Source organism: Stylophora pistillata, chromosome 14 (assembly GCF_964205215.1).
Source record: "Stylophora pistillata chromosome 14, jaStyPist1.2, whole genome shotgun sequence".
NCBI lineage: Eukaryota > Metazoa > Cnidaria > Anthozoa > Scleractinia > Pocilloporidae > Stylophora > Stylophora pistillata.
This window is the reverse complement of record NC_142532.1, coordinates 22,696,646-22,724,250: the sequence shown is the minus strand read 5'-3', so window position 1 is coordinate 22,724,250 and position 27,605 is coordinate 22,696,646. Positions and strand designations below refer to the sequence as shown.

At 40.7% G+C, this 27,605-nt stretch overlaps 2 protein-coding genes across 2 annotated transcripts; one reads left to right on the top strand and one right to left on the bottom strand.

The window, feature by feature from the left end:
* Positions 1-629: 629 nt before the first annotated feature.
* On the bottom strand, positions 630-6,894 carry LOC148717095 (uncharacterized). The gene has a single exon (XM_088744755.1). The coding sequence runs from the start codon at positions 6,889-6,891 to the stop codon at positions 1,120-1,122; it is 5,772 nt and encodes a 1,923-aa protein (XP_088600881.1). The 5' UTR covers positions 6,892-6,894; the 3' UTR covers positions 630-1,119.
* A 12,655-nt stretch (positions 6,895-19,549) lies between these two features.
* LOC148717094 (cytochrome P450 10-like) lies at positions 19,550-21,739 on the top strand. The gene has a single exon (XM_088745969.1). It carries the CDS (start codon positions 19,550-19,552, stop codon positions 21,179-21,181), a length of 1,632 nt encoding a protein of 543 aa, XP_088602095.1. The 3' UTR covers positions 21,182-21,739.
* Positions 21,740-27,605: the final 5,866 nt, after the last annotated feature.

Below are 27,605 nucleotides of genomic sequence, written 5' to 3'. Positions count from 1 at the left end.
GGGTATCAACAAAATCAAGACAATTACAGGTCTTTACAAGGGTTTATCATACAACCTGTTCGGCCCCGCTCGCGCAATCCCATAGAAAACCGTGGTGAAAGCTCACGTGTGTAGGGCCGGACGGGTTGACGTAAGCCGGTCCAGAAAAAGCCGTCCGCCGTCCGACTGTAGTGTACTTGTAAAGCGCCACTACTCACTTCCGTTACAAAAAAACGAGTAAAACCAGTGAACAAAAAAGAGAAAGCAAATCACGGTTTTCGATGAATTATGAGTTTCTTGTTCCGACTCGAAAAAATATAGGGAAAATTTTATCGTAGAATTTTTTTTTTTCAGTTTACCCGTGCGCGCCAGTCAATCCCGTCCTGTTAAGCTAAAACAAACCTTATTGAATTGTTCAAAACTTAGTCAGAGGTCATATGATAAAATACTTATTGACTGAATGAGGTCGGGCTGAACAGGAAAATGTGCAGTTGGTTCTCGTTCATGACACATGGACCTCGCTGCGCCCGGTCCTTATGTCTTGACCTTGAGGCAAATATTTTGCCGTCCAGCCCTCTAATTCAGTCAATAAATACATGATCTACTGATGAGAATACACGTGTTTGCATAAGTATTACAAATGTTTCTGTTTTAAGAAAGTTATCTTTATTTTGGAAGGTTGAACCACATTATTTCTTGTCAAAAGCTTTGCAAAAATCTCTAAGAAATTTATGATTTAAGTAAAAATCCTATTCCGCTCCATACATTTTATTCAAGTTTCCTTCAATTGACTAACTAAATCAATCACCTTTGGAAAGGGATCAAAATTTTCTTCGCTTGATGAACAAATCGCGCTCGAAAACTGAAAAATTGTCAAAATCTGCTTGGGTCGTTAACTTAGCTGGACTATAATGACTAAAACAAAATGGCTCCTAAAGCGTTTTAACTTTTCAATTCTTAGTAAGAGAGAACTTTACACTGCCTTATCTCAGATTATTAAACTTAGATGTCCAATGAGCTCTTTACAGAAATGCTTTCCTTTTTGTATATATCCGACTTACTACAGGGCTAATAGTTAATATAAAGTTCCGAGCTTCACGAAGTCCGGTTATTCCACCACAAGGGTTTTATTAATTAAAGTCATGGTTCTTGAGGTGCACTGGGCACTGGCCAATTGGTAAAATCAAATGTCACGTTGTCACCAATGAGCATAAATGGTGCCCATTGAGAAATTTTGTCAAAGCCGTTATTTCGCATCCACTTCCTGGCCTTGTGGAGGGATTCACTGGCACTTTCACCGCGAAACAAATGTTTGTAGAAACAAGTCATGAACTGCTCTGTGGCTGTGTCATCCAGGGCCCATCGTGCCGCTAACACTGAGCGAGCTCCGGATCCTAAGAACGCTCGGGCGATTCCAATGACTCCCTCGGTTCTAATCTGTCCACGAGCACTGTGACAACAGCTAAGTACCACTAGTTTAGCTCGCAACCGAGTTTTTGAAATATCCGCCATGGTCAAAAGATAATCTTCTTCTCGTGGAAAAGGTGGGGTTAGTGTAGGGTTCTTAGGAGAAAGAGCAATCTCCCCTCTTTCGGCATCACCATGTGCAGCAATATGTATGAGGCTCACTGAACTTATCGCTTGGAGTACAGCATGCTTTTTCACGGAATCTCCAGTCAAAGGCGTTACACCAAGAAGTCTTCCAATCATATCTGCTTCCTTTCTAGCGCACGGCAATGGTGTTATGTTCTTGCGTTTGTCCTTGTAAATCACCACTCCAACCTTAGGATCACCCACTATTAGTGCCCCAGTATGGCTGTGGTAGTCTAGAGGACTGTCTTGCACAAGCCTTAGAGTGGTCAGTGAGGGAACAATCCGAATCCTGCATGTCTCTGATAAAAACTTTCCTCCTTCGTCAGCCAAGGCTGCAAATGGCACTTGGTACACGCAGGAATCAGGAACAATGATGATCTCGGGCTGCTTCAGTAAACTAGCCACAGGAGCGATGAGTATCTTGTAACACAAGTGCAGATTTGGTTTAAAATCTTTGGCATCGTAGTCACGTAAGATTGCACGGTTGTCGTCGTGAAGTGAGATCAGTTCGGTTTCATCCAAAGATCGATCTTCGCATTTCTGTTCGGCCGGTAACATGGCGAAGCTGCGAAAGGTTTCTTTAAAAAACTCATCTAAATCAGGGACTAATCCGGTCACATCGTTTGCTTCAAGGCTCACTTTCTCCTTAGAAAAATGAATAGCTCCCTTTGCTTTGAGAATCCAAAATCGTATCTCCTCTTTACTAACCGAAATATACAGGCATGCGCTGTCTGCTTCTCTTGCGATAATCTCTTGAATGCCACACCAAGATTGTGGATTGCCTGAGATCTGCTCTTCAACTGAGTACCGAGCTGCTATCAAGTCGGCTAGGCCTCTTGCCCGTCTCAGCTCTTCGACGTAAAGGGCGTCTTGTGACTTTCCGGTGGAAGAGAGCAAGCGGCTTAGCAACTTGTAGGGAAAGGCGCCGTGCTCTTCTAAAAGAGATATTTGAAACTCATCGTTGTCTTTGAGAGAACCTCTCAAAGTGTCAAATTTATCGATGCTTTGAAAAAGATACGAAGAGGCATCTTGAAGATGAGATTGTGACACCTTCAACACCGATAGACCACAAAGGCATTGAAACTCGATGAGGTGATTTCCAATGTCCCTGCTTAATAGAAGAGCTCTCTTGAGGTATTCTTCGGCCCTAGAATAGTTACCAAGGGATCGGAAACACAATCCTAAATTTACGTATACGACTCCTGCTTTTTCTCTGTCACCGATTTCCATGTGAATTGCAAGGGCTTTCTCGTAATATTTTAGAGCCTTGTCAAATTCGCCACGCCGACCAGAAATTATACCAAGGTATCCGTAATCTATTGCTTCTCCCCTTCTGTCACCGCTATCCAATCTAATTTCCCTTGCCTTCTTTAGATAGCCGTCACCCTTTGCATACTTTCCGAGGGAAAAAAACAAGGCTGTTAAGTTTCTATAACAAGTAGCTTTTTCTTTTCTGTCACCAATTTCTATTCTTATAGCGAGTGCTTTCTCCTGATATTCTCGGGCCTTGTCATATTGACCAAGCAATTGGAACAATGTTCCTAGGTTTCCGTAGCTTGTTGCTTCTCCATCCCTGTCGCCAGTTTCTATTGTGATAGCAAGTGCTTTCTCCTGATATTCTCGGGCCTTGTGATATTGACCAAGCGATCGGAACAATGTTCCTAGGTTTCCGTAGCTTTTTGCTTCTCCATCCCTGTCGCCAATTTCTATTGTGATAGCAAGTGCTTTCTCCTGATATTCTCGGGCCTTGTCATATTGACCGATCGAATAGAACAATCTTCCTAGCATTCCGTAGCTTCTTGCTTCTCCATTCCTGTCGCCAATTTCTACTTTGATAGCGAGTGCTTTCTCATGATATTCTCGGGCCTTGTCATATTGACTAAGCGATTGGAACAATGTTCCTAGGTTTCCGTAGCTTGTTGCTTCTCCATCCCTGTCGCCAAGTTCTATGCTGATAGCGAGTGCTTTCTCCTGATATTCTCGGGCCTTGTGATATTGACCAAGCGATTGGAACAATGTTCCTAGGTTTCCGTAGCTTGTTGCTTCTCCATCCCTGTCGCCAATTTCTATTTTGATAGCCAGTGCTTTCTCCTGATATTCTCGGGCCTTGTCATATTGACCAAACGATTGGAACAATGTTCCTAGGTTTCCGTAGCTTGTTGCTTCTCCATCCCTGTCGCCAATTTCTATTGTCATAGCGAGTGCTTTCTCCTGATATTCTCGGGCCTTGTCATATTGACCAAGCAATTCGAACAATGTTCCTAGGTTTCCGTAGCTTATTGCTTCTCCATCCCTGTCGCCAATTTCTATTCTGATAGCGAGTGCTTTCTCATGATATTCTCGGGCCTTGTCATATTGACTAAGCAATTGGAACAATGTTCCTAGGTTTCCGTAGCTTGTTGCTTCTCCATCCCTGTCGCCAATTTCTTTTCTGATAGCGAGTGCTTTCTCCTGATATTCTCGGGCCTTGTGATATTGACCAAGCGATCGGAACAATGTTCCTAGGTTTCCGTAGCTTATTGCTTCTCCATCCCTGTCGCCAATTTCTATTTTGATAGCCAGTGCTTTCTCCTGATATTCTCGGGCCTTGTCATATTGACCAAGCGATCGGAACAATGTTCCAAGGTTTCTGTAGGTTGTTGCTTCTCCATCCCTGTCGCCAATTTCTATTATGATAGCAAGTGCTTTCTCCAGATAATCTCGGGCCTTGTCATATTGACCAAGCGATCGGAACAATGCTCCTAGGTTTCCGTAGCTTGTTGCTTCTCCATCCCTGTCGCCAATTTCTATTCTGATAGCGAGTGCTTTCTCCTGATATTCTCGGGCCTTGTCATATTGACCAAGTGATTGGGACAATGTTCCTAGGTTTCCGTAGCTTGTTGCTTCTCCATTCCTTTCGCCAATTTCTACTGTGATAGCGATTGCTTTCTCGTGATATTCTCGGGCCTTGTCATATTGACCAAGCGATTGGAACAATGTTCCTAGGTTTCCGTAGCTTGTTGCTTCTCCATCCCTGTCGCCAATTTCTATTGTCATAGCGAGTGCTTTCTCCTGATATTCTCGGGCCTTGTCATATTGACCAAGCGATTGGAACAATGTTCCTAGGTGTCCGTAGCTTATTGCCTCTCCATCCCTGTCGCCAGTTTCTATTGTGATTGCGAGTGCTTTCTCCTGATATTCTATGGCCTTTTCATATTGACCAAGCGATTGGAACAATGTTCCTAGGTTTCCGTAACTTATTGCTTCTGCATCCCTGTCGTTAATTTCTATTTTGATAGCGAGTGCTTTCTCCAGATATTCTCGGGCCTTGTCATATTGACCAAGCAATTCGAACAATGTTCCTAGGTTTCCGTAGATTCTTGCTTCTCCATTCCTTTCGCCAATTTCTACTTTGATAGCGAGTGCTTTCTCGTGGTATTCTCGGGCCTTGTCATATTGACCAAGCAGTTGGAACAATGTTCCTAGGTTTCCGTAGCTTGTTGCTTCCCCATCCCTGTCGCAAATTTCTTTTCTGATAGCAAGTGCTTTCTCCTGATATTCTCGGGCCTTGTCATATTGACCAAGCGATTGGAACAATGTTCCTAGGTTTCCGTAGCTTTTTGCTTCTCCATCTCTGTCGCCAATTTCTATTCTGATAGCAAGTGCTTTCTCCTGATATTCTCGGGCCTTGTCATTTTGACCAAGGAATCGGAACAATCTTCCTAGCTCTCTGTAGGCTCTTGCTTCTCCATCCCTGTTGCCAATTTCTATTTGGAGAGCAAGTCCTCTCTCCTGATATTCTCGGGCCTTGTCATATTGACCAAGCGATCGGAACAATGTTCCTAGGTTTCCGTAGCTTATTGCTTCTCCATTCCTGTCGCCAATTTCTACTGTGATAGCGAGTGCTTTCTCCTTATATTCTCGGGCCTTGTCATATTGACCAAGCAATTGGAACAATGCTCCTAAGTTTCGGTAGTTTGTTGCTTCTCCATCCCTGTCGACAAGTTCTAATCTGATAGCGAGTGCTTTCTCCTGATATTCTTGGGCCTTCTCATATTGGCTAAGCGATTGGAACAATGTTCCCAGGTTTCCGTAGCTTGTTGCTTCTCCATCCCTGTCGCCAATTTCTATTGTGATAGCAAGTGCTTTCTCCTGATATTCTCGGGCCTTGTCATATTGACCAAGCGATTGGAACAATGTTCCTAGGTTTCCGTAGCTTATTGCTTCTCCATGCCTGTCGCAAATTTCTATTCTGATAGCGAGTGCTTTCTCATGATATTCTCGGGCCTTGTCATATTGACCAAACGATTGGAACAATGTTCCTAGGTTTCCGTAGCTTATTGCTTCTCCATCCCTGTCGCAAATTTCTATTCTGATAGCGAGTGCTTTCTCATGATATTCTCGGGCCTTGTCATATTGACTAAGCAATTGGAACAATGTTCCTAGGTTTCCGTAGTTTGTTGCTTCTCCATCCCTGTCGCCAATTTCTATTGTGATAGCAAGTGCTTTCTCCTGATATTCTCGGGCCTTGTCATATTGACCAAACGATTGGAACAATGTTCCTAGGTTTCCGTAGCTTATTGCTTCTCCATGCCTGTCGCAAATTTCTATTCTGATAGCGAGTGCTTTCTCATGATATTCTCGGGCCTTGTCATATTGACTAAGTAATTGGAACAATGTTCCTAGGTTTCCGTAGATTCTTGCTTCTCCATCCCTGTCGCCAATTTCTTTTCTGATAGCGAGTGCTTTCTCCTGATATTCTCGGGCCTTGTGATATTGACCAAGCGATCGGAACAATGTTCCTAGGTTTCCGTAGCTTATTGCTTCTCCATCCCTGTCGCCAATTTCTATTTTGATAGCCAGTGCTTTCTCCTCATATTCTCGGGCCTTGTCATATTGACCAAGTGATTTGAATAACATTCCCAGGTTACCGTAACATTGTGCTTTGCCTTTTCTCTCACCAATTGATTCCATAATTTTTGTTGCTTCCTCATAAAATGTTCTGGCCTGTATTAACTTACTTTGTGCGTGAAGTGTTTCTGCCAGCTTGAAATTAAACCACCCTTTCTTAGTGTCATCAGAGTGGTATAGGAGAAGTTTCCTGAGACATATTTCTTTACTTTTGTAATCTCCCATGGCATGGTAAGCAGGGAGCATTATCTTGTAAATGCCTTGGAACATCCAGTTTGCCAATGAACTATTGATGTTTAACGCCTTATTGTTTAGTACTCTCAAGCATTCTTTACATAAATCGAGGGCTTGTAACCCCCGACCTGTGTTGAGAAGAAAGACTGCGATTGCCATGGAAACGGTAATTATAACTTCTTCTGTGCTGTCCATGTTGATCTTCTTGGTTGTCATTTGAAATAAAAAAACATCATTTATCACAGATGAGTGATTCAAACTTTAATTAATGAATGATTAATAGTATTGCTCGACGAGGCTTCCTCTCGGTCTAAAGACATGAGATTCTAACAGGAATAGAGAAGGTCTTGGGTTCGAAACTGAACGTAACGTTTGAATCAGGCAGTATTTACTGTAAAATCTCACTGTGGAAGGTCCAGTGACGTAAGGAAATGCACCAGAAGGGTTGTCCAATCGATTGGTACCTTCAGGACATTGTCATAATTTTCCATTCTTATGTTTTTACATGTAATAAAAAATCGGACATGACTAAAAGTTTCGGGCGAGACAACTTCCGATGAGATGACTTTCCCGCGAGTTGACCGTAAGCCAACCACCCAGGACCCATATATCCCCTCCCATCTCCTCTTCGAAAAATTTTACGTACGTTTATGTCAACCTGCTTCCCAACTTCTCTCCTTTTTCCCTCCCCGCTTGTCTCTCGTAAACGACAGGGGACGCAAAGGGGAATGAGTGAGCCTGGGAACGAGATCGGTTTGCGCCTCTTGCATCGGAAATTTACCTCCGATTATCCATCGACTTAGTAAAGCACTATATTCATTTGTGAGACTTAGTTATCAGTACCTTTTTTTTATTTATTGTACTATTTATTGGCTGAGACGGGAAAGAAATATTTCAAATGAGATTCTCTTTTCAATTTCTCAATATGTGCTGTTCGGTAGGTAGATCACGGTAATTGAAATCTTACATTTAAAACGAGATAGGAAATTTGAGAGATTTTGTCCACATTGCTGCTTTTGTTTTGTTTTGCTTAGCCTCTTCGAGAGTAATACGAGGTAAAAAGGAGATTTTATATTTCAACTAAGTCTGTGACTACCCGATGTCGTTTCAGTGGGCGCTTATTACTGTTTTCAATTTCCGACAGATATTGCAATTGTCGCAATCTCTCAACAAAGAGCCCTAACAACAAAAGGGAGCTGAAATTTCATCTCCTCTGTTGAACCTGTTTAGTTTCGTTCTAAGCATGAGAGTATTCTTAAAATCAGAGGAGACGATTTGTGACAAGAAGTTTCCATTCCAGACCCATCAAAAAAGTAGTTATCTATATGATAAAATGAATCTTACACCGATTTTGATTGGTTCTTACTCATGATCTATCGGAGGAAAGAGATAAAGTTGACTTCACTGTTTTCAGAGCTTCTTTGTTGTATAAAACAATTAGATCCCTATTAGTAATTAATTTTAGGGTACCATAATGAAAAAAACAATCCTTATTTCTTTATATATCTCGTTCCATGGACAAATTTATAGTTTCTCTTTTTGTACTCTGAAAATGTATTTATTCTTTCTGAATTTTTTCCTGTAGCTTTCTCAACGGTATAATTATGTTAACTTTATCTTGAAAACAGCACTGGTACGACTCACCTTCTAACGTTAGAAAAGTTCCTTGTTCGTTTATAGGAAGGCATAGGAACTTGTTTACGATCCTGTGATGGAGGTCAACTTTTCACCTGGAAAAGAAGAAAAAATTTCCAAAGTAAAAAATTTGGAAAATCATTAAAAGGACATTTTTGTTTTTCCTTGTCACGCCCTCAAACTGAAAGCAAACCCATTGAATCGGCTTGAGGCCAAGAATCATTGAGATAGTTTAGGACATTGAGAAATAAGAACCTGCCTGAGTCTTTTGTCAGAGTCAAATGTTTTCCGACGATAAGATATTCGCCCAAAAAAATTACTGAGTGTAGTTTGTGGAGGCTAATGTTGGTCCCTTTCAACGCTAGACTGCAAATATGATTACCATACGGAAAACATATATTTTTTCTTTTCGCCGTAAAAAACTATAAGATTCCCATTGCGTACTGAAAATGATCAAGCGACAAACAATCATTTGAAACCATCATTTTTATACATTCAAGATAGCTTTCTCAATCCGCCATTTTGATATCTAGGAATAGCACTGGAGGTCATGATAATGAGTGGCAAAAAGTTTCATTTTTCACAAGTCTTTTCCTTTCGGGGTAAACCGTCAATGCTCTTGTATTCCGTAATATTTTTAATTTTGGAATTTATGGCGTCAAGCAAAAACAAAGGATTTCGACCGGGGCAATCTTCCGTTGAGTGTTAGCGTCATAATAAATTCTCAAATCGTCCTTTTTCAGTTCTGTTGTATTCATATTAACGGCCCGTACATCATGCACCAGTTTAGAATAAAAAAGACTCTTTTCATCATTATCTGATAATTTATCAGTTCCTGTTTTTACTGTTTTTGTTGAATACCTTTGATCGCGATTTTCAGTTTTCCTACGGTCGAACCTGTCTTAAGCGGTGTTCAGTGTAACCACCCCCACAAATTACGATATCATGTGAACAACACATTCCCCTTTTCTCCTAATACTGGGATGCTGTTATAAGACAATGTTTTTGAACGCCTGACCCATCCCCTATTCAAGAAAATCTGCCCACCCCTAAGGAATTTGACGGTACATGAATTTTGTAAGTGTTATGATGGAACACAGAAAACAATCTTTTACTCGGCCGAGTTATCAGAAAATCCCTCATTCCCAAAACTCCGCTCATCCGACCTTAAAAGTTTATGACAGCCTTGGAAAGTGAAACCTCAAAGTAAATTCCGAGAAATCAGATTTTTCTGGCAGCAAAAGGAGAAAAAACACCGGTTCTTTAAATGAATTTTCGATAAGATGTAGAAAGACAAAACAAAAACAATTTGACCTGATGAGAATGCAGGCTTTTCAAGTCAAATTCATTTAGGGTCGTTATCTCCCTTTCTCTCCCCTCCCTAAAAGAGGTATCATTTGTTGATCATCACTTCCACGAAGCCTCGTGATCTTCCAATCACGTAATTCTTACAATATTACCGTTTAATTAGATTAATATCCCAAAGAAATAAACGTAGATAGTAATGTATTGTCTCCAAGGAGTACAATACTGATCAAACAAAGCCTTTTCTCTTATTTACCAACTTTGTCAGCCAGCGTAACTGGAAAATGAATAGCTCATGAAGAGCGGATCGTCACGCACAGATAGCTTACCGTTTGAAGATAGAGGCTCCAATTGCGCTGTAACAAGTCTTGAATGGGATTTTGTGATAAAAATGCAAAGGTTCTTGCAAAACAGTGTGTACTGAGACCGGATGTTACCTGTAAAAAAAGTAAATTACTGAGACCGGATGGTACCTGTAAAAAAAGTAAATTGTTTCATTTTTGAATCCTCAAATCCATCATCGATAAAAAAAGGTTGGACGTGCAAAACCGAAATACATGTATGTACATCAGATGGTGCTTCAAAAGAAGGGTAACAAATATCCGTCTCCTTTTAACTTTCCTTCAGTGGAGGGAACAAGATGATTTTCAGTTAAGCTTTTGTAATGGACATTTGGGATTAAAAATTTCCACACAACGGTTGGAATCATGCTCGAGGTTGATGCGTTAGCAGATAGCCCTTCGGCTAACTCAGAGGGTGACGGAATTTAATCCTCCGAGAAGGTAGCTTTAAAGAAATCATCATATCCAATGCTGGTTAACATACTAGTCAATTCATCGAATTTACTCAGTGTTTGATAGGTCAAGATTTATCTACTTATTTATTTATTTATTTATTTATTTATTATAATTTAATGGCAATGATGACGAATAAATAAATCTAAATGTACAAACAAACAAAGCCAAATGGATAATCTGTAAAAGAATGGAACACTCCATGCAAGACAGATCACCGTGTAGCTAGTCAAAATAAGTCAAATATAATGAGGGACAGAAAAATTTTAGATCAAAAATAAAAACATTAAAAACATCAATGTTCCTTACTTAAAAACTTCCTCACTCTAGAATTAAAAACTGCAAGACTAGGAGATAATCTAATATCTAAGGGTATCGAACTCCACATTTCAACAATTCTATTAAAATAAGAGGATTTAAAATTAGTCGTTGTCGCAAAATTCATATTCAAGGAATAGTTATCAACATGTCTAAATCTGTACGGATCGTCCCGAGAATAAAAATTCAAAAACGGAAAAACATCCCCATTTAAGTATCCATACAAAAATGTAACATAAAAAAGATAATGTCTCTTTTCAAGTGAAAGCAAATTGAGACATTTCAAGCGCTTGTCATAAGTAAAATTCCTTTTTCCGAGAATAAATTTTGTTCCCCTACGCTGTATGCGCTCAAGCTTTTCAATGTTTCTTTCTTGGTATGTGGCGACCACAGAATTGTTCCATATTCCACTTGCGATCTAACCAACGTGCAGTACAGCATCTTCAGAGTTTCGGTGTCCTTCCAGCCTCTACAGGTTCTTCTTAGCAGGCCCAAGATTCTATTAGCTTTATTTTTAATAGCATCAACATTAGAGTTCCATGAAAGATGATGGCTCATAGGCAAACCTAGGTCGCGAAACTCATAAACTTCCTCTATGTCCGATCCGTTTAGGGTGAAGCTAGATCTAAATGGTTGTTTCTTCAGGGTAATGCGCATCATCTTGCATTTCTTAACATTGAAGGTCATTCTGTTCCGTTGACTCCAAGCGCACAGACTAATTAGATCGTCTTGAAACATCATTTGGTCATTTGGACAATTTACCACCCTATACACCTTGCAGTCATCTGCATAAAGTGCCACAGAGCTTTCTTGGACTACCTCAAACAAATCACTGATGAAAATAAAAAAAAAACAAGGGGCCCAAAATGGACCCCTGCGGCACGCCAGATGTGATATTTAGCCAGCTAGAACTTTTGCCATCCACCACAACTCTCTGCTTACGACACGATAAATAATCACCACACCAGGCTAGCAGGGACCCTACTATTGCAAAGTTATGCAGTTTATGCAGTAGAATCTTATGGTTTACGCGATCGAACGCCTTAGCAAAGTCCAAAAACACAGCATAAACCTGGAGACCATCATCCAGCGCTTTGCTCCACATATGGTTAGTGAGGACCAGCTGGGTTAAACAGGAACGCCCTTTCACAAAACTATGCTGCCAATCAGTAAGAAAAGGTGAGAGACTAGAGTAGATGGCACGATGGACAATTCTTTCCTGACATTTTCCTAACATCGATAGTAGGGAAATGGATCTATAGTTCCCAACATTCTCCTTGGCATTGTCTTTAAAAATTGGTGTAACATTGGCTCTTTTCCAAGTCATGGGGACTACACCCAAACTAAATGACAGGTTAAACAACTTGGTCAGGGGTATCGATAACTCTCGGGCACATGATTTCAAAATTCTTGCAGGGATGCCATCGACACCAGTTGCCTTGTTAGCGTCCAGATTAACTAAAATGTCCTCAACCTCACCCTGAGTGGTGGAAATTTGAAAAAGAAGATCTGGAAAAGATGAAGTTCGAAACGTCAAACCGACCTCGCCGTTCATGACTTTCTTTCAATTTTTATCTCACATATCAGAATTCTCTTTCGCCATGCCAAGTTATTAATCATATCATATCATATATTGTCAAAGCAACAGTAAAAAATTATTGCAAGTGAATCAGTTGTTTTAACAGACAATACTTACCACGACCTATAGCCCTCAGTGTCCTGCTTTAAAAATAAAGTTAACAATCTCTTTTCGTCCTTGGAGTGTTTTCTTGCCTACGTCATGCGTTAGTCATATCTGGCAGCCAATAAAATGTCGTTACCTGTTTCTAACGTGGAATCTGCTCAACTGACTATTCTACCCCAGACCCGCTGAACATGACGGCCAAACCCTGGGAGTGACCAGTATTTATCAGATAAAGGAATACAATCAAAACGTTTTGCAGCTTATAGCTGTGGTTTTTTCAATTCTATAATTTTGAGCTATTTCTTCGCAAGTTTCTTTGATTTTTTTTATTGGTTTGTTTTTTTTTTTGTTATATAGCACACCACAGACCAGTCATGTTTAAAAGGGTTTCTCAGGTATCAGGGGCTGTCTCTGCTTTGGAGATGGATGGTGGATGGTGGAGGAAAGAAAACGAAACTTCAATTAGAGGTGATGATCAATATGTACTCTCTCCTAGTAGATGTATTAAGTACAGCTGTACATGAGAATTACAGAAGTGATCATGCATGGGCAGGAAAATTGCTCAACAAGAGAGCATATTTGCTACACTAGTGTTGTTAGAATTGTATACACAGCAAGGATTTGTTAATGTTTCAACTATTAACATGCATAATACACATATACAATGATATTTGGGGGAAAGAACCTTTGAAGTCACAAATGCAAGATTGTGGAGTAGTATTCTTGAAGAGTATTTATAGTCATATGTTTTTGCTATATTTATAGTATTATTCAATGTCAACTGTTTTATACAAATGTTTTTTATATACTCTTTTTGTTAAGGGCCATTAATTTATCAGTTCAAAATATTATATGCACCCTCAATAAATAAAGCTTATTATTATTATTTCAAGGAACAAGTAAACTATTGTCTTCAAATATTCTGATTTCTAGTTGCTAGAGACAATGAAATGCTTTCCTATTGCAACAAAAAACCAGCTCGAGGACAGCAAGGTAATAAAAGTGGTAAGGAAATGGGCGTCATCATTCTGTCCAACTGTCGAAGCAGGGTCCAGCAGCGGATAGGAGTCGCATGGCAACAGTCCGGCGGATTCAGAATGTACGGCAGGAACAGAAGATAATGATGAGGAAAGCCAGCAGTTATCCAAATCCATTAATGGGGACAAGGAAGCTAATTATATTCCAGTGTCCCTATTTGAACGGCAAAGCTCTGATAAGGATCAATCAGATGATGAATCATTGGATGCAAAAGTGGCCAGTTTTATTGTCGGTAAGACTCTAGACAGCAGGGCCATGAAGAACAAACTGCTATCAGAGAACTTTGAGAAGTCTTCTCATAACCTTTCAGTAGACGACCTCAAGTCTGAGGACGAGCGATTGCCTAAAATCGACATCGGGCTGATGGCGAATGAGCTGTTAAAAACATGGAGCTTGCTGAAGGTGATGACATTTTTGCCAACCAGATACTTTTCGGAACAAGATATGTTCACAGCTGGTTAAGGAAGAAGTGGAGGGAGATTGTAATAACAATTAATTGGTGTCTTTTCAAAAGTCTTCGTATAGAGAGAGGGTGAAAGTCTCCGTTTCAGTTAAAAAGGGTCTATTTTTAGTTAGCTAGAGTGGTATCACATTGCACGGAAATGTTGCTTCTTTTAAGTTTTGCAATTTGGGAGATGGTCTCAATGGTTGGTGTTCTTGATGTTTAATATTGGATTGCATGATCGTCTGATCCTCTATGTTCAGGCCAAGCAAGACCGTGTTGCCGAATTGTAAGTCGCAGCCAGCCCAGCAGGTAAATCTCATGATAAACTTGATTGTTCAGTTTTTGACCATGGAACCGATATAGTTAAACATATTCTTCAGAGGGTGAATTTTATTTAAACCGTGTGCGTGCGACCAGGTGTTTTTTCAGATGTAATTTGTCGTGTCACGAGCTCGGGACCACGGAAAAATTGACTTCCATGAGGAATTTGAACCTCATACCCTTTCATTTCCATTGCCATGCCTATCGCGAAACCTCTGATTATTGTTTCAAAGTAATTGGGTACTATTGAGAAATTGATTATAACACGAGGTTGATTTGGCTGATTTGATTTTCTTTTGCAGGAAGTGGTGACGGTGATCATGCCAGGTAAGAGAAGATTCTTATAAAGTAAACATTGATCATAAAAAAAGAACAGGTTTTCAGAATTTCTAAATTGAAAGGATGAAATTTGTTACTTACCAGGCGTGGAGATAATGGTTTTCCATTGTTAATGCGTTTTTAAATTGAGTGTCGTTCAACCAAAACCAAAGTATAATCGTAACGGCCAATCAGAAGACAGAAAAAAACTCCGAAGAGCCAATGAGAACTCAGAATAAAAACAAGCAAACCGCCTAAGGCGTGGGAAAACGCGGGCGACCAAGTCGTGCTTGATTTTGGTTTTGCATCTGATTGGTCGAGACAGTGACGCGAGTTGTTTGGACCAATCACAGCGGAGTAAGGCAAAAGCAATGCAATCCCTGGTTACTTTTGACATTCAGTTGAAAGTTTCTGTATTAATGGTCTTTGAATCTGTGATCTTATCTCTGCTTGTATTCTTGTAGGACTCCTATTGAGGATATCGGTTCTTCAGGAAAATTAGATGCCATAATGAAGAGTTTGGAAGACTCCTCCAGGTCCCTGTCTCCTTCTGAATCCAGAACTCCGCCCGTTTCTTAGGCATTCTCTATCTTTAGTGAAGACACTGAAATGCCTCAAGACTCTTCCAGTGCCACCCCTCCGTCAAAAACTGGCGACTTCAGTGCTTTGGAATTCGGAGAAGACGTGGATATCCAAGCGGATTCAACTGCTGATAAAGGAGAAGGAGCTCAACCAAGCTCACAAGTGTCGGATTCTGTTGAAGTACCTCATAAACAAGATTCGAAGTCACAGAACACGATGCAAACTTCCGGTTATTAACAGCGCATGAGCGTCAGTGTGGAGCATGGGCTGGGCGCTTTCCAACATAAACTTAGCCGCAGCAAAAAGAAAAAGACAAAATGGAATGAACTGCATAACATTTTTCAGCAACAGGGGAGAAATCCTTAAGGAATGGTAGATAAAAACAGTGGGAATTTTAACATAAACCCTGAAACAAACTTAAGACCGCAGTAAGCTGCGGCAACCCAGTCAAGAGGTCAGTCGCAAAACACACCCGCAAATTTCTAAGTTGGAAACAAATTCTTTTGCAGCAGCAGACCAACAGCTGGCAAGATCAAGGACCAAGGGCACAGAACATAGTTTCAGGAAATTTATGGGAAATTTCTCTCAACAGCCTCCACCATTACGTTGAGGGTTCGAGCTTCGGCAGGACCAACACTAAAGGTCTTAAAATAATTAAGAAGAATATGCTACCTTTCTAAAACATCAAGAAACGGTTAAATATTCTAGTCTTCTCGGATAGGGACGAATAAATGAAGGGTCCGTCTCCTGCAGGGTTAGGGGTAGGAGACGTTAATTTCCCACGCACGAGATTACTGTGTGATCCCCCTGGGGTGGGATGGGTGGGATGGGTGGGTTTGTTAGAGCTTAAACCTCGTAGGGGACTTATGTCCTATAGTTTCTGTTCCAGTACTTTGTACAAATCCTTAAATACTCAAATACCTATGGAATTTATTTGCAAAGTTCCACCACCTTAATGTCCGTCAGCAGACTCACTCAGTGATTCCTCAGCAGCTAGAGCCAAGAAAAAGACCACCACCTCAGCCAGTATCTCCTCTACCCCTCTAGAAAAATCAATCGCAGTTCTTTCCACCCAGTCAACCAACCCATCGCTACACTTAGCTTCCACCCCCATCACCTTTCCAAGCCAATGCAACGACTCCACCACCAACACAGTTTTCACACTCCAACCCTAGCCCCATTCAACAGCAGTTTCCTCAGAGCATGCAAGCTGGTTTCTCACCACAGCAGAATCAGTTTCATTTCAATACACCCCCGCCAAACCTCGGCATCACGGTTGCTCAACAGGGGAATTCGGTTGGAATTGTTACAGGTTCTCTTCAACAGAGTGGTTCAACGGAAAGTGTGCCGCAATCCGAAGTCGGGTCGCTCTTTGTTTAAACTAGAACCTTTTATTGTTTGACCATTTAAATGAAAGCTACAGAGAAGCCCTTTCATGTGAGACTGGTTATTCTGCTGTAGAAGGTGAGTCTTGCTTTAATTAACCTCTGCGGATAACACCGTTAACATTTAAGCGAAGGAAACTTAGCTGCTCTTTCATTCGCCACCGTTGATTCTTCGGTCCCAAGAGGTTTTACCTTAATTAAGACTGTGAGTCAAACCCTGGTGTGTGATCATTCTCGTGAAAGCCAGTAAGTAACACTACTAGAAGGCTTTCCCGACTCTCCCAACTCTCCCCAGCCTTCTGCAGTAAAACTCAAAGAGCACTGAGCACTTTAGCCTGTTTGTAGGCGGTAGTTTGTATTTTTAAGCGCAAGATTCAGCACGGCTAATATTAGGTCGCCATAATGGACGGGTAGAAGATGTTTTGGTCCGATATGCTGACCGAATACTCGCCGTGCTGCACTTCGTGCTTTCAAAAAACAGGAACTACCGCCTCCGTCCAAGCAGGTTATGAGCACTCGCCTCCCAAATTACGCCTCCGCCGCAGGCTACAAGTTCTAGTGTGACACCTCTCAAGCAGAAGATATTTAGCAATATAAACTTAAGGCTCTCATATCATGCTTAACTTGAAGTCCTCAAAAATTTAACTGTGACCAGTGAAATGAAAGCTGATTTGGTGCAGTGTATCGTAATGTACACGTGGTTTTAACTCTCAAAGTTTATTCAGATGGCCGAATGTTTCACCAACACCATCGAAACTGAACGCAAGTGAATCTTTTATTTTCCGTGACATTTTTTATGTAATATTCTCTTTTTGTTTCTAGTCGAAATCAGGGCTTTAAACGAACATTGTGAGTATTTAAACGAAACCATTTGAAAAACAGACGTAACGCAATCGTCTGTCCTTCAAGATAAGTTTTCGATACCATTGACGTTCGGAATCACTCGGCGTTCAAATATTCGCTGTAACGTACGCAGTTTTAGATAATCACCCAAGTGTTTTACTTTCCCACCGACAACACACTCCAGTTTCTCAAAATTACGGATGAATAACCTCGCTCACAAACTTGATCAGATTAGTTCTCTTCGCAGCAAGCGGCATCGCTGAAGGCTTTTTAACAGCTGGTTACTGAAAAATAAACGCTAGTACATTCACAACTAGACGTTATTCCAGTAGCATCAGACATCTCTCATTAGAAAAAATTACAAATGATCACCATAGTTAATAGAGGGGACTCTATTCACTATGATGATCATGAAGCGCACAACTTCACTCGGTCGATACACGAAGGCACTCTGCTAGACATAAGGATTTCCTCCTTTCTTACATACTCGCCTCTGATTGGCTAACAAACCATGAAGTCGCGTCATCATTACGTCACGAATTTTTGTTGTTGTTTTTATCAAGGTGAATTGTTCCCTCGTTGTCTATGGTTAGCCAAATGTTGCAAAACTCAACCACTTGCATATTTACATTCAATAACTTATATTTATGCGCAACAAAATATATTTTTATTCAACAGTTTACAGTTACATTCAACATTTTATATTGATGTTCAACGACACGCATTTTCTTTTCATATTCGACCAAAATTATTTTCATTCAACAACAATATTTATTCAACTTCAATAGCTATATTTATTTTACTCAACTAAATTAATTGTTCAACTTCAGTCAAAACTTTTTACCCAACAAAAATGATTATTCAACTTCCACCATGCATAGTTATTTAATGACATACCTTCTATTATGACTAAGTGTTTGAAAGTTCCCGGACATTCAAAATATCGTCATTCAACAAAATTCCCCGCCCTTACCCCCGAACTACCCCCAAACATGAAAACCATTCCCTTCCATGATACAAAGATCATGGACTGGAACCCGATCATTCAATTTGCGCTAAGAATCAAAATGGCAGCCATAACACTGGACGAAGACTCATTCTTCAATTACTTTGAGGATGTTATAAGCTTGTTAAATGTTTTTGAAGAGGGAGAAGACAGTATTTCCCGACCATTCTATTCGGGCATTGCTGTTAATACATTATTTTATTTCAGATGTCTACCAAAGGGAAAATGATCCAATCAATGGTCATGTATGAGGTCATTTCAAAACGTAAAATGGCTTTGGATCAGTTGAGAAAAGGATTGATTACCCTTGGTGCTCTTGATGAGATGTCAAAGCACCCACTTTTGTTTGAGAGTGTGTTCACCTTTAACCCTGTTGAGCTGACACCAGCGATAGTTAGAGAGTATCTCAAATATCCAGATGAGTTAAGTGACCAAATTAAGTACCAGATATACTGCTAAGTGAGTACGGTTTGGAGTATTCCTTAACCCCAGTGCTGTCAATTTTCGGCACCAACTGTGGAAAAAAACCCTTAAATTAGTGGCAACCTCAGTCAACTCTCCTTTGCACTCGTTTACAATCAGTAACACGTTTCGTTCAGTGTTATGGCTGCCATTTTCAGTGATTTTTGGCGCAAATTGAATGATCGGGTTCCAGTCCATGATCTTCGTATCATGGAAGGGAATGGGTTTCATGTTTGGGGGTAGTTCGGGGGTAGGGGCGGGGAATTTTGGTGAATGACGATATTTTGAATGTCCGGGACTTTCGAACGCTCAGTCATAATAGAAGGTATGTCATTAAATAACTATGCATGGTAGAAGTTGCATAATTGTTTTTTGTTGAGTAAAAAGTTTGGACTGAAGTTGAGCAATTAATTTTGTTGAGTAAAATAAAGATAGTTATTGAAGTTGAATAAATATTGTTGTTGAATGAAAATAATTTTGGTTGAATATGAAAAGAAAATACGTGTCGTTGAACACAAATATAAAATGTTGAATATAACTGTAAACTGCTGAATAAAAATATATTTTGTTGAGCATAAATATAAGTTGTTGAATATAAATATGCAAGTTGTTGAATTTTCCAACATTTGGCTAACCATAGTTGTCAAGGTCATGTGAGACATCGAAATCGAAACCGTGCGAATCATTCATTCCCTGGATTAGCTGAAGTTCTTTAAAATGGCATATACTGTTAAAACGAAAACTGCACACTCTCTCGTTTTCTCATCGGGTCGAACCATTTCTTTCATGCGTAAACAACACCATGGTCTCCGTGGTTTCGTGCCATCGACGTCGATGAGTTCTCTTTCGTCCATTTCAGTCGAAGATGTACCAAAACCAAAACCTTTTTCAGAAATCCCAGGTCCCCTCTGTATCCCTTTTTTCGGAACAGTTTGGACGTTCTTCGTGGGAAGGAAAGGCCAGCCCCTTGGAAAGCGATTTTATGACATCCAAGCAGAAAATGTCAAGAAATATGGGAAAGTATTCCGCAACAAAGTGCCAGGCGTTGATATTATTAGTTTATCTGATGCTGTCGATGTTGCAAAGTTACTCCGAACGGAACCCAAATATCCAGAAAGACTGGACTTTCCGTCTCTGAACTTCTACCGAGAAAAAAGAAAGAAAGTTCCTGGTGTTTTTTTTGCCGATGGTGCAGAATGGTACAAGTTACGAAGCGTCCTGAGCAAACGAATGCTGCGACCGAAAAAAGTCGCCGACTATTCTCCGGGTTTCAATAAAATCATCAGTGATTTTATTCACCGATTGCGATCCGTTCGAGAGCCCAGAGGGTCAGAGAAAGAGAACGAAGTCTGTGTACTCGATAATGAACTTTTCAAATGGTCGTTTGAGTCCGTGGCAGAGATGTTGTTTGACAAAAGGTTTGGTTGTCTTGAGGAGGACGTAAACGAAGAGGCACAGACCTTCATAACAGCTGTCGGAGATTTTCTGGCGGTTGCGGTCGAGGTTGGCTTACTACCTGTTTGGTTCTACAGGATCTACGAGACACACACATTTAAAAAATTTTTCGATAATTTCGACACGATGTACGATTACGCCGAACTATTTATCGGTAGACGAATCAAGGAACTGGAAGAAAAGTCACGCAAACCATCAAAGGAAACAGAGCGTGACAGAGCTGGCTTCTTTGAGTTCCTCCTGTCGAGCGGAAAGCTGACGAAGGATGACCTTTTGGCGAGCGTAATCGACGTCCTGTTTGCCGGAGTTGATACTACGTCCAATACGATGCAATGGGTTCTCTATATGTTGGCCAAAAACCCGGAGAAACAGAAAATTCTTCGACAGGAAGTGCTTTCAGTGGTAGGAAATTCAACCTTTGCAACGCCGGAAACTCTCGCTCGAATGCCATACCTGAAGGCCTGGTTACGAGAGACCCTCCGCCTATACCCTGTTCTATCCGCTGTTCCGAGAAGACCAAAAGAAGATATAGTATTAGGAGGCTACCATATTCCTGGGGGCACTGCTCAAGTTGAGTTCCTTGTTCACCAAATGGGGCGAGATGAGAGTATTTTTGAAGACGTTGAAGCCTTTAAACCAGAGAGATGGCTGCGAAGCAAAGATAGTGCTTTGATCGAAGCAACAGAAGCCTTCGCTTCCCTTCCATTTGGATTCGGCACACGTATGTGCCTCGGTCGACGTATTGCCGAGTTAGAACTTCATCTGTTGATGGCCAGAATCGTGCAGCAGTTTGACATCTCTTACCCACCGGAGGCAGAGGATGTGGAGCCGTTTATGAGAGGGGTTACCATTCCTGACAGACCTGTTAGAGTGCAGTTTGTTGACAGACAATGAGTTCCATTTTCTTGTGGCCAAGTTCACCTTGCACTGTAAGACTGTTTTCAGCCGAAAGTAGGACAAATTCTGATGACAAATCGTTAAACAAACCTCACTTTTTGGATCGAAGATGTTCAATAAGTCACGTTTAATAAGTAAGTGTCAACAATTTCAGTGATTCCCTACATCTTATAAACAATTTTCACCGCTGGCTGCCAATCGTTTTACATTTCATTTCTCTTCAGAATTATTCAATAATGTTATTTGAAGGTCACACCTTCCCCTCAACGGTTAGTGTATTCCTATCACTAGTTCGCTATTCGGTGATTTGACGAACTAGAAAAGTAGACTCGCAAAACTACATGTAAATATGTGTGTATTTCAAGTACATTTTAATGGTTTTATGAAGGATTTCTCTCTTGCTTGCAAATGTTTGTCTTATACATATATCTCGTATTCTTTCGGTTTTCATTGTATATTTATTGTAGTGTTTTTCTGGTCACCAAAAGAAATCCTGTGCCGATAAATTTTCGTTTGATAATAAAGAAGCCTTTTCCAGGCGTTTAGTTGGTAAAATGGAGCGAAATGGTAAAAAGCGCGATCGTAGTGATAGAGAGAAAGCAAAGGAACTTGAAATACAAAAGTATCAATGAGCATACAAGGGTCTGAGTAAGCATAGAAGGATTTATTATCCAACTGTGTTTCGTAGAGTACCAATGAAGCGCGAAACGTGTACAAATATCACAAGATAAGTGTACTCCAGAAATATCCGCAAAATTCACACGCACTGAAATAACAGTTTTGGCGTATTGGATGATAAATTTTTTAATACAAGTTTTGTTTTGTATTGTCGCTGAGTATTTTTGCGTATTTTGACGAGCCCCACGGGTCCAACTGGCTCGTCAAAATACGGCACAACTCGTAAAAATTCTCAGCGATACTACACATCAAAACGTCTAATTAAGTATATATCTCTATGTAACTGCAGTCAGTTTTTTTTAAGTTTTGAAAAGGGTTTATTCAGAACAAACCACCTAGGTTACAAAATAAAAATGCTAACGCACGTGGGCTTGGCCCCAACTAACTAACCAGTTTGGAAAAGTTCAGTCTATAATGGTCGTTAATATAATATGCTAATGAGATTACTATTAATATTCCACAAATGTAAAGTACGGCTAATAGGCTAGTTAATAATCAAAGAATACGAGGTAGACCTAATATTTATCTGTTTAGTGTTAACTAATGTAGTGATGCTAATGGTCTGTTCAATAAATGTAATGTTCTAGTAATACAATATTAATGCTACTAATAAACATGTAGTGATGCTAGGGATAATTTAAAGAAACCTAAAAGGAACTAACCGTTAAAAATTAATCTATTTATTAAATTATTTACTAAATCAACTATTAACTACTTACACGAGAATTTTAATAGTAGTATTTTCTACTTGACACAGTGCTGGAGCTTCCCACAAATTTTTGAAGTCAGATAAAAGGAGACAAATGTGCTCACAGAGAATTCTCTTCTCAATATCATTGAGGATATAACGGATTATACACTCATGATTTTCCTTTCCACTGCGAATAGTAGCATTATTACGAAACTTCCGAATGCCATACAAGATCGTTTTGATAAGAAAACGGGCCAGTCGCGCATTTTTTGGGTTGGCTGGAGCCCACTGAAAGAAGAAAATAGAAGTACAAGAGGGGAAGAAATTACCAAGGAGAGAGGAGATCACAGGAGAAAAATACGACCACACTTTTTTAGCACGGGAACAATTAATAAAACAATGATCAATTCTTTCTTTTCGAGAGCAGTAAGCACATTTATCAGAATCGATATAGCCACAATGTTTTAGGGAATCGCGGACTTTAATGGCCCGAAAGACAATTGACCGCAACACATCATTCTTGTAGTGTTCAGAAAAGTCATCTCAACCAATTTCCAGAGATTGTCAAGTTTGAAATCGATAGGAAGAAAGGGGGACCAAAAACAGTGAAGAATCGGGGAAGCAGAATTCTCTCTTAACAGGGCCTGATAGCATTTCTTAGAGGTAAAATCAAAGTCTTGCCACTCTAGATCTTTGCGGGACACAATCCCGCGAAGAGTGATAAGCGCCGAAAAACATTTTTCGTAATATGGTGTAGAGTCATGCGAACTCGGAGTGGAATTGTCGCAAAGAAAATGCCACTCCGGCCGAAACGAAGCGAGCCTAAATCCCAGTAAGTATTTGGTTAGGTAAAAGGACTTTGATTCGGGGTTAGAGAGATTAGACACTAAAGAGGCTAGCTTTAAGGAGTCACCTTTGATTTGGAAATTGAAAATTCCGAGGCCACCTTTGTTAATAGGCTGGTGGCAGGTCATTCGACTTACTGTCTCAATACGAGAGCCCCAAACAAAAGGCCAAATTAGCGAATTTACTTTACAAATAACCCATCAAGGGAACGCATAGAACCGAACGGACGGAACGCACGGAACCGAAGACAGATAGAGTAGCTTACTGATTCCTATGACATTGACCAAAAGAGATTTGCCAACGAGCGAGAGAGAACGAGATTTGCAGAGATTAAGATGTTTTTCCAACTTCTCAAGTTTTGGTTGCCAATTATCCACTTCAGTATCATTGCCGAAAATAACTCCTAAGATTTTCATTTTTGTCAACCGCCTGAGGCCATATGGTTGATCGCTCCGTGTACGCCACGCGCCCAACCACATGGCCTCCGTTTTGGCAACATTTAGGCGCGCTCCAGAACCGCGTTCATAAATATTAATGTTATCAAAGAGAGATGCCAGCGAACGAGTAGATTTAACAGTACAGGTCGTATCATCAGCATATACCCCAACTTTATATCTTATTCCGCGTGCGCCGGGTAAGACAAAACCTTCTCTGGGGGGATTTTTTCGGATTTTACAGGGGAGAGTTTCAACACATAAAATATACAACAAAGGTGACAGGGAATCCCCCTGTCTCACTCCGCGAGACAGAGGTATCGCTTCAGTTAACCATTCATTAACGATGACTTACATGTTACCACCATTATATAGTGTGCTAACCCAGTGGCAGAATGATAAACCAAAACCAAAACGGTTTACCAGATTCAATAAAAAGGTGCGACTAACTCGATTGAAGACTTTCTCTTGATCGAGGCTGAGTAGAATGCCAGTTTCGTTAGTGCGCTCAATATAGTTTAAAATATCCCGCAATGGGTGTAGGTTTGACGTAGTTTTCCGACCGGGCACATATCAGGTTTGATCAGGATCAACGATAAACTGTAAAACTTTAGAGAGACGGAGAGAAAGAGACTTGGAACATATCTTATAATCGACATTTAGTAAAGAAATTGGCCTCCAATTTTTAAGATCTTTGCGATCCCGTTTTTTGGAAATGACTCGAGTATTACTAGTTTTCATAGACTCGCACAACTGTCCAGCTTGGGAGCATGCACTAAAAACTTGGCACAGATATGGACCCAAACGGTCCCAGAACTTTGAGTAAAATTCGACCGAAAGGCCATCAGGGCCGGGAGCTTTGTTTGTGTTGATTTTATTCAGAGCGACAGTAATTTCCTCGAACGTGAAGTCACCTTCACAAGAGGATGCCTGATAGGAAGTGAGTTGACGAGACAAAGAATATAAAAGGTCGGTTTACATTGCGGCATCTACCAGCTCTTCAGAAAAGAGTCGAGAGTAAAAATCCACGTGCACTTTCGCAATTTCCTCTTGAGAGAAAACCTCATTGCCGTCTGAATCGTACACTGAAGAGATGTGCAATCTTTGCGCTTTACTTCGCTGGAAATTAAAAAAAATCGGCTAGGGCGTTCGCCCTCTTCTAACCATTTGGCACGGCTACGAATCATAATTCCTTCTGTTTTTTTGGTACGGAGAGCTTTCAGGCGACTTTCCGTATTGGATATAGAATCGGAGACGGTTGTGTCACTATTAACTAGACGTTGCCGAAGTCGAATTAATTTATTGGTTAAGAAAACTTCATCTCTATGTAACCGTCTCCGTTTCTTACGAGAAAAGGAGATCGCTTCTTCCTTAACGGATTCTTTTACAAACTCCCACCAATCTTGGATACAAACGAAAGCGTGTAACAAACGTATGTGATCATCGATTAAATTTTCTATAGTAATACAGAAATCTTTGTCTTTCAAAAGAGAGTTGTTAAAATTCCATAAACCAGGACCGCGTTTTATGCTACTAGGAAAGTCCAAAACAAGGGAGACAAAGTTATGATCAGAAAATGAACAAGGAAAGATATCACACTTCGTCTCAGGGGAGAGAAAGTCCTTAGAGATGAGAAATTTATCGAGTCTGCTTGCAATTGTTGAGGTGGAATTGAACCACGTAAATTGCCTTTGTTTAGGGTGCAAATTACACCATACATCGGTAAGAGTGAAAACACTTTTCACTGGCTCGTAATCTTTATGAAAAGAGACATTGCCCACAAATTTGTCTAAAGCGTTATCATAACAGTTAAAATCCCCGCCAATGATAGTCGCCGAGGACGGAATAAAAAAAGTCATGGAGAGAGTCGAAAAAAACTTTCCGTTCAAATGGATTGGTGGGAGCGTAAATATTTACTAAGTTCAAATCAACATCATTGGTTCTGATCAGGATACTGACGATACGACCGTGCGAGTCTTTCCTCCAAGATATAACTTCATCTGAAATTTTAGGAGAAATCAGGGTTGCCACTCGGCCATGTCGGCCGATGGCAGGGGTCCAAAAACTACGTCCCGGCCAGAGATGAGACGCGGCCTTGATCAGAGACTCAGAACTAATAAACGTCTCTTGTACAAAACAAAAATCAAAAGACTTCTTTTCAAAAGAACTATTTATTTGATTTCTTCTAAATCAAAGAAATAGTTGTAGGTGAGGGGATTCCTCATGCCCCTCGCATTGATAGTTAATAGTTTAAAAGATCTTTAGGAAGAAAGACTCGCTTCAGAAAAAACATTAAAGGAATTACTTTGTTTTTTCTTTTTAGTTTCTAATTTTTCCTTTTTTCTTTCCTGGGGTAGAGGTTTCTTTACGAAATGGAGAGAGGTCGGAGGATTTTCGTTTGAAGTCGTGTGTAGTTTCCATGTCGTTTGCAGGGGTGTCTAAAGAAGAGATGGGTGTTGAGGTTGGAACAGGTATCGAAGAGCGAGGTTTTCCGGTGACAAGAGTAGGTGTAGTTGGTTTTCTGGAACAGGCGAGAGATGGTTTGGTGAGACGGGCAGCTGTACGGCGAGATTTCAGTTTAGCGGGTTTAGTTGAGGTAATAAGGCCTTGAGGGTTAAGGATCGGTGAATCAGAGGAAATAGGTGGTGTTGGCGACAATTCAGAAGAGGCAGGCAAAGAATCGGTAGATTGGTCGATCGTAAGGTTTTCGTCAGTAGGTGGAGGGCCGTCGGTGGATGGTAGATTTTCGGGCGTAAGATTTTCGTCGGTGGATGGAAGATCTTCGGGCGTAAGATTTTCGTCGATGGATGGAAGATTCTCGGGCGTAAGATTTTCGTCGGTGGATGGAAGATTTTCGAGCGTAAGATTTTCGTTATTGGATTTCCTGGGCGGAAGAGCGGAAGCGAGTAGAAGATTTTCATCAATTGATTGTTGGTCATCGGACGTGTCGATGTGTACGTCTTCCAATTCATCCGTTGCGGTGCCATGGACCGCTGGAGAGACCCATGAGTATTCGTGGCAATTAACACCATAGTGTCCTTCTAGCCTGCAAATACAACAAAGAGTTGGGCGTGGGCACTCCGACGCTTCTTGTCCGGTAACATCGCAATTGAAGCATATCTTATTCGGGCATACATTAGCAAAATGACCGGGGCAATTGCATTTACGGCAGGTAGGCATCTGGCTGCTGTACTTGACAAAGATTTGAAATTTCCCGAAGCGAAGAAAACTCGGGATGGGCTTGCACACACGAACACGATTATGACGTAGGCCGTTATAGATATTAGGGGCGTAGGAATGTTTACCACGGTGATAATGTAGCACTTCGCAGTAAGGTGACAGTCGTCAGGAAAGTTAAGGGCTTGTCCACATCTTGAGTGGCGTAATTTTCCGAGTTCATGTGTAGAGAGTTTAGACGGAGAAAGTTTTCCTTGGCAGTAATGGACTTAAACGTAACAACCCCTTCGCCGTTGAGTTTTCTTTGTGGTCATTGGATGTCAGTCGGTTCTACCTTCGTAAAATGCGAGCCAGTCGAATACAGAGCGGGCGGTCGTTAATTTGTTGGGAGTAAAGAAGGCGGTTCTAGGCCGCTGTGGCATGTTATTCTCTACAGGCCACACGTGTTGTTGTCTAATTATGGAACTTGTGCCCGAAGTACGGGCAGCTCTCGATGCTTATGATTCCCCATTGACAATAGACGAGTTTTCGGCAGTTTCATCCGCGGCGTTCAAAATATCTTCGACAATCCCCTTTAAATTCTCAGTAGATTCCA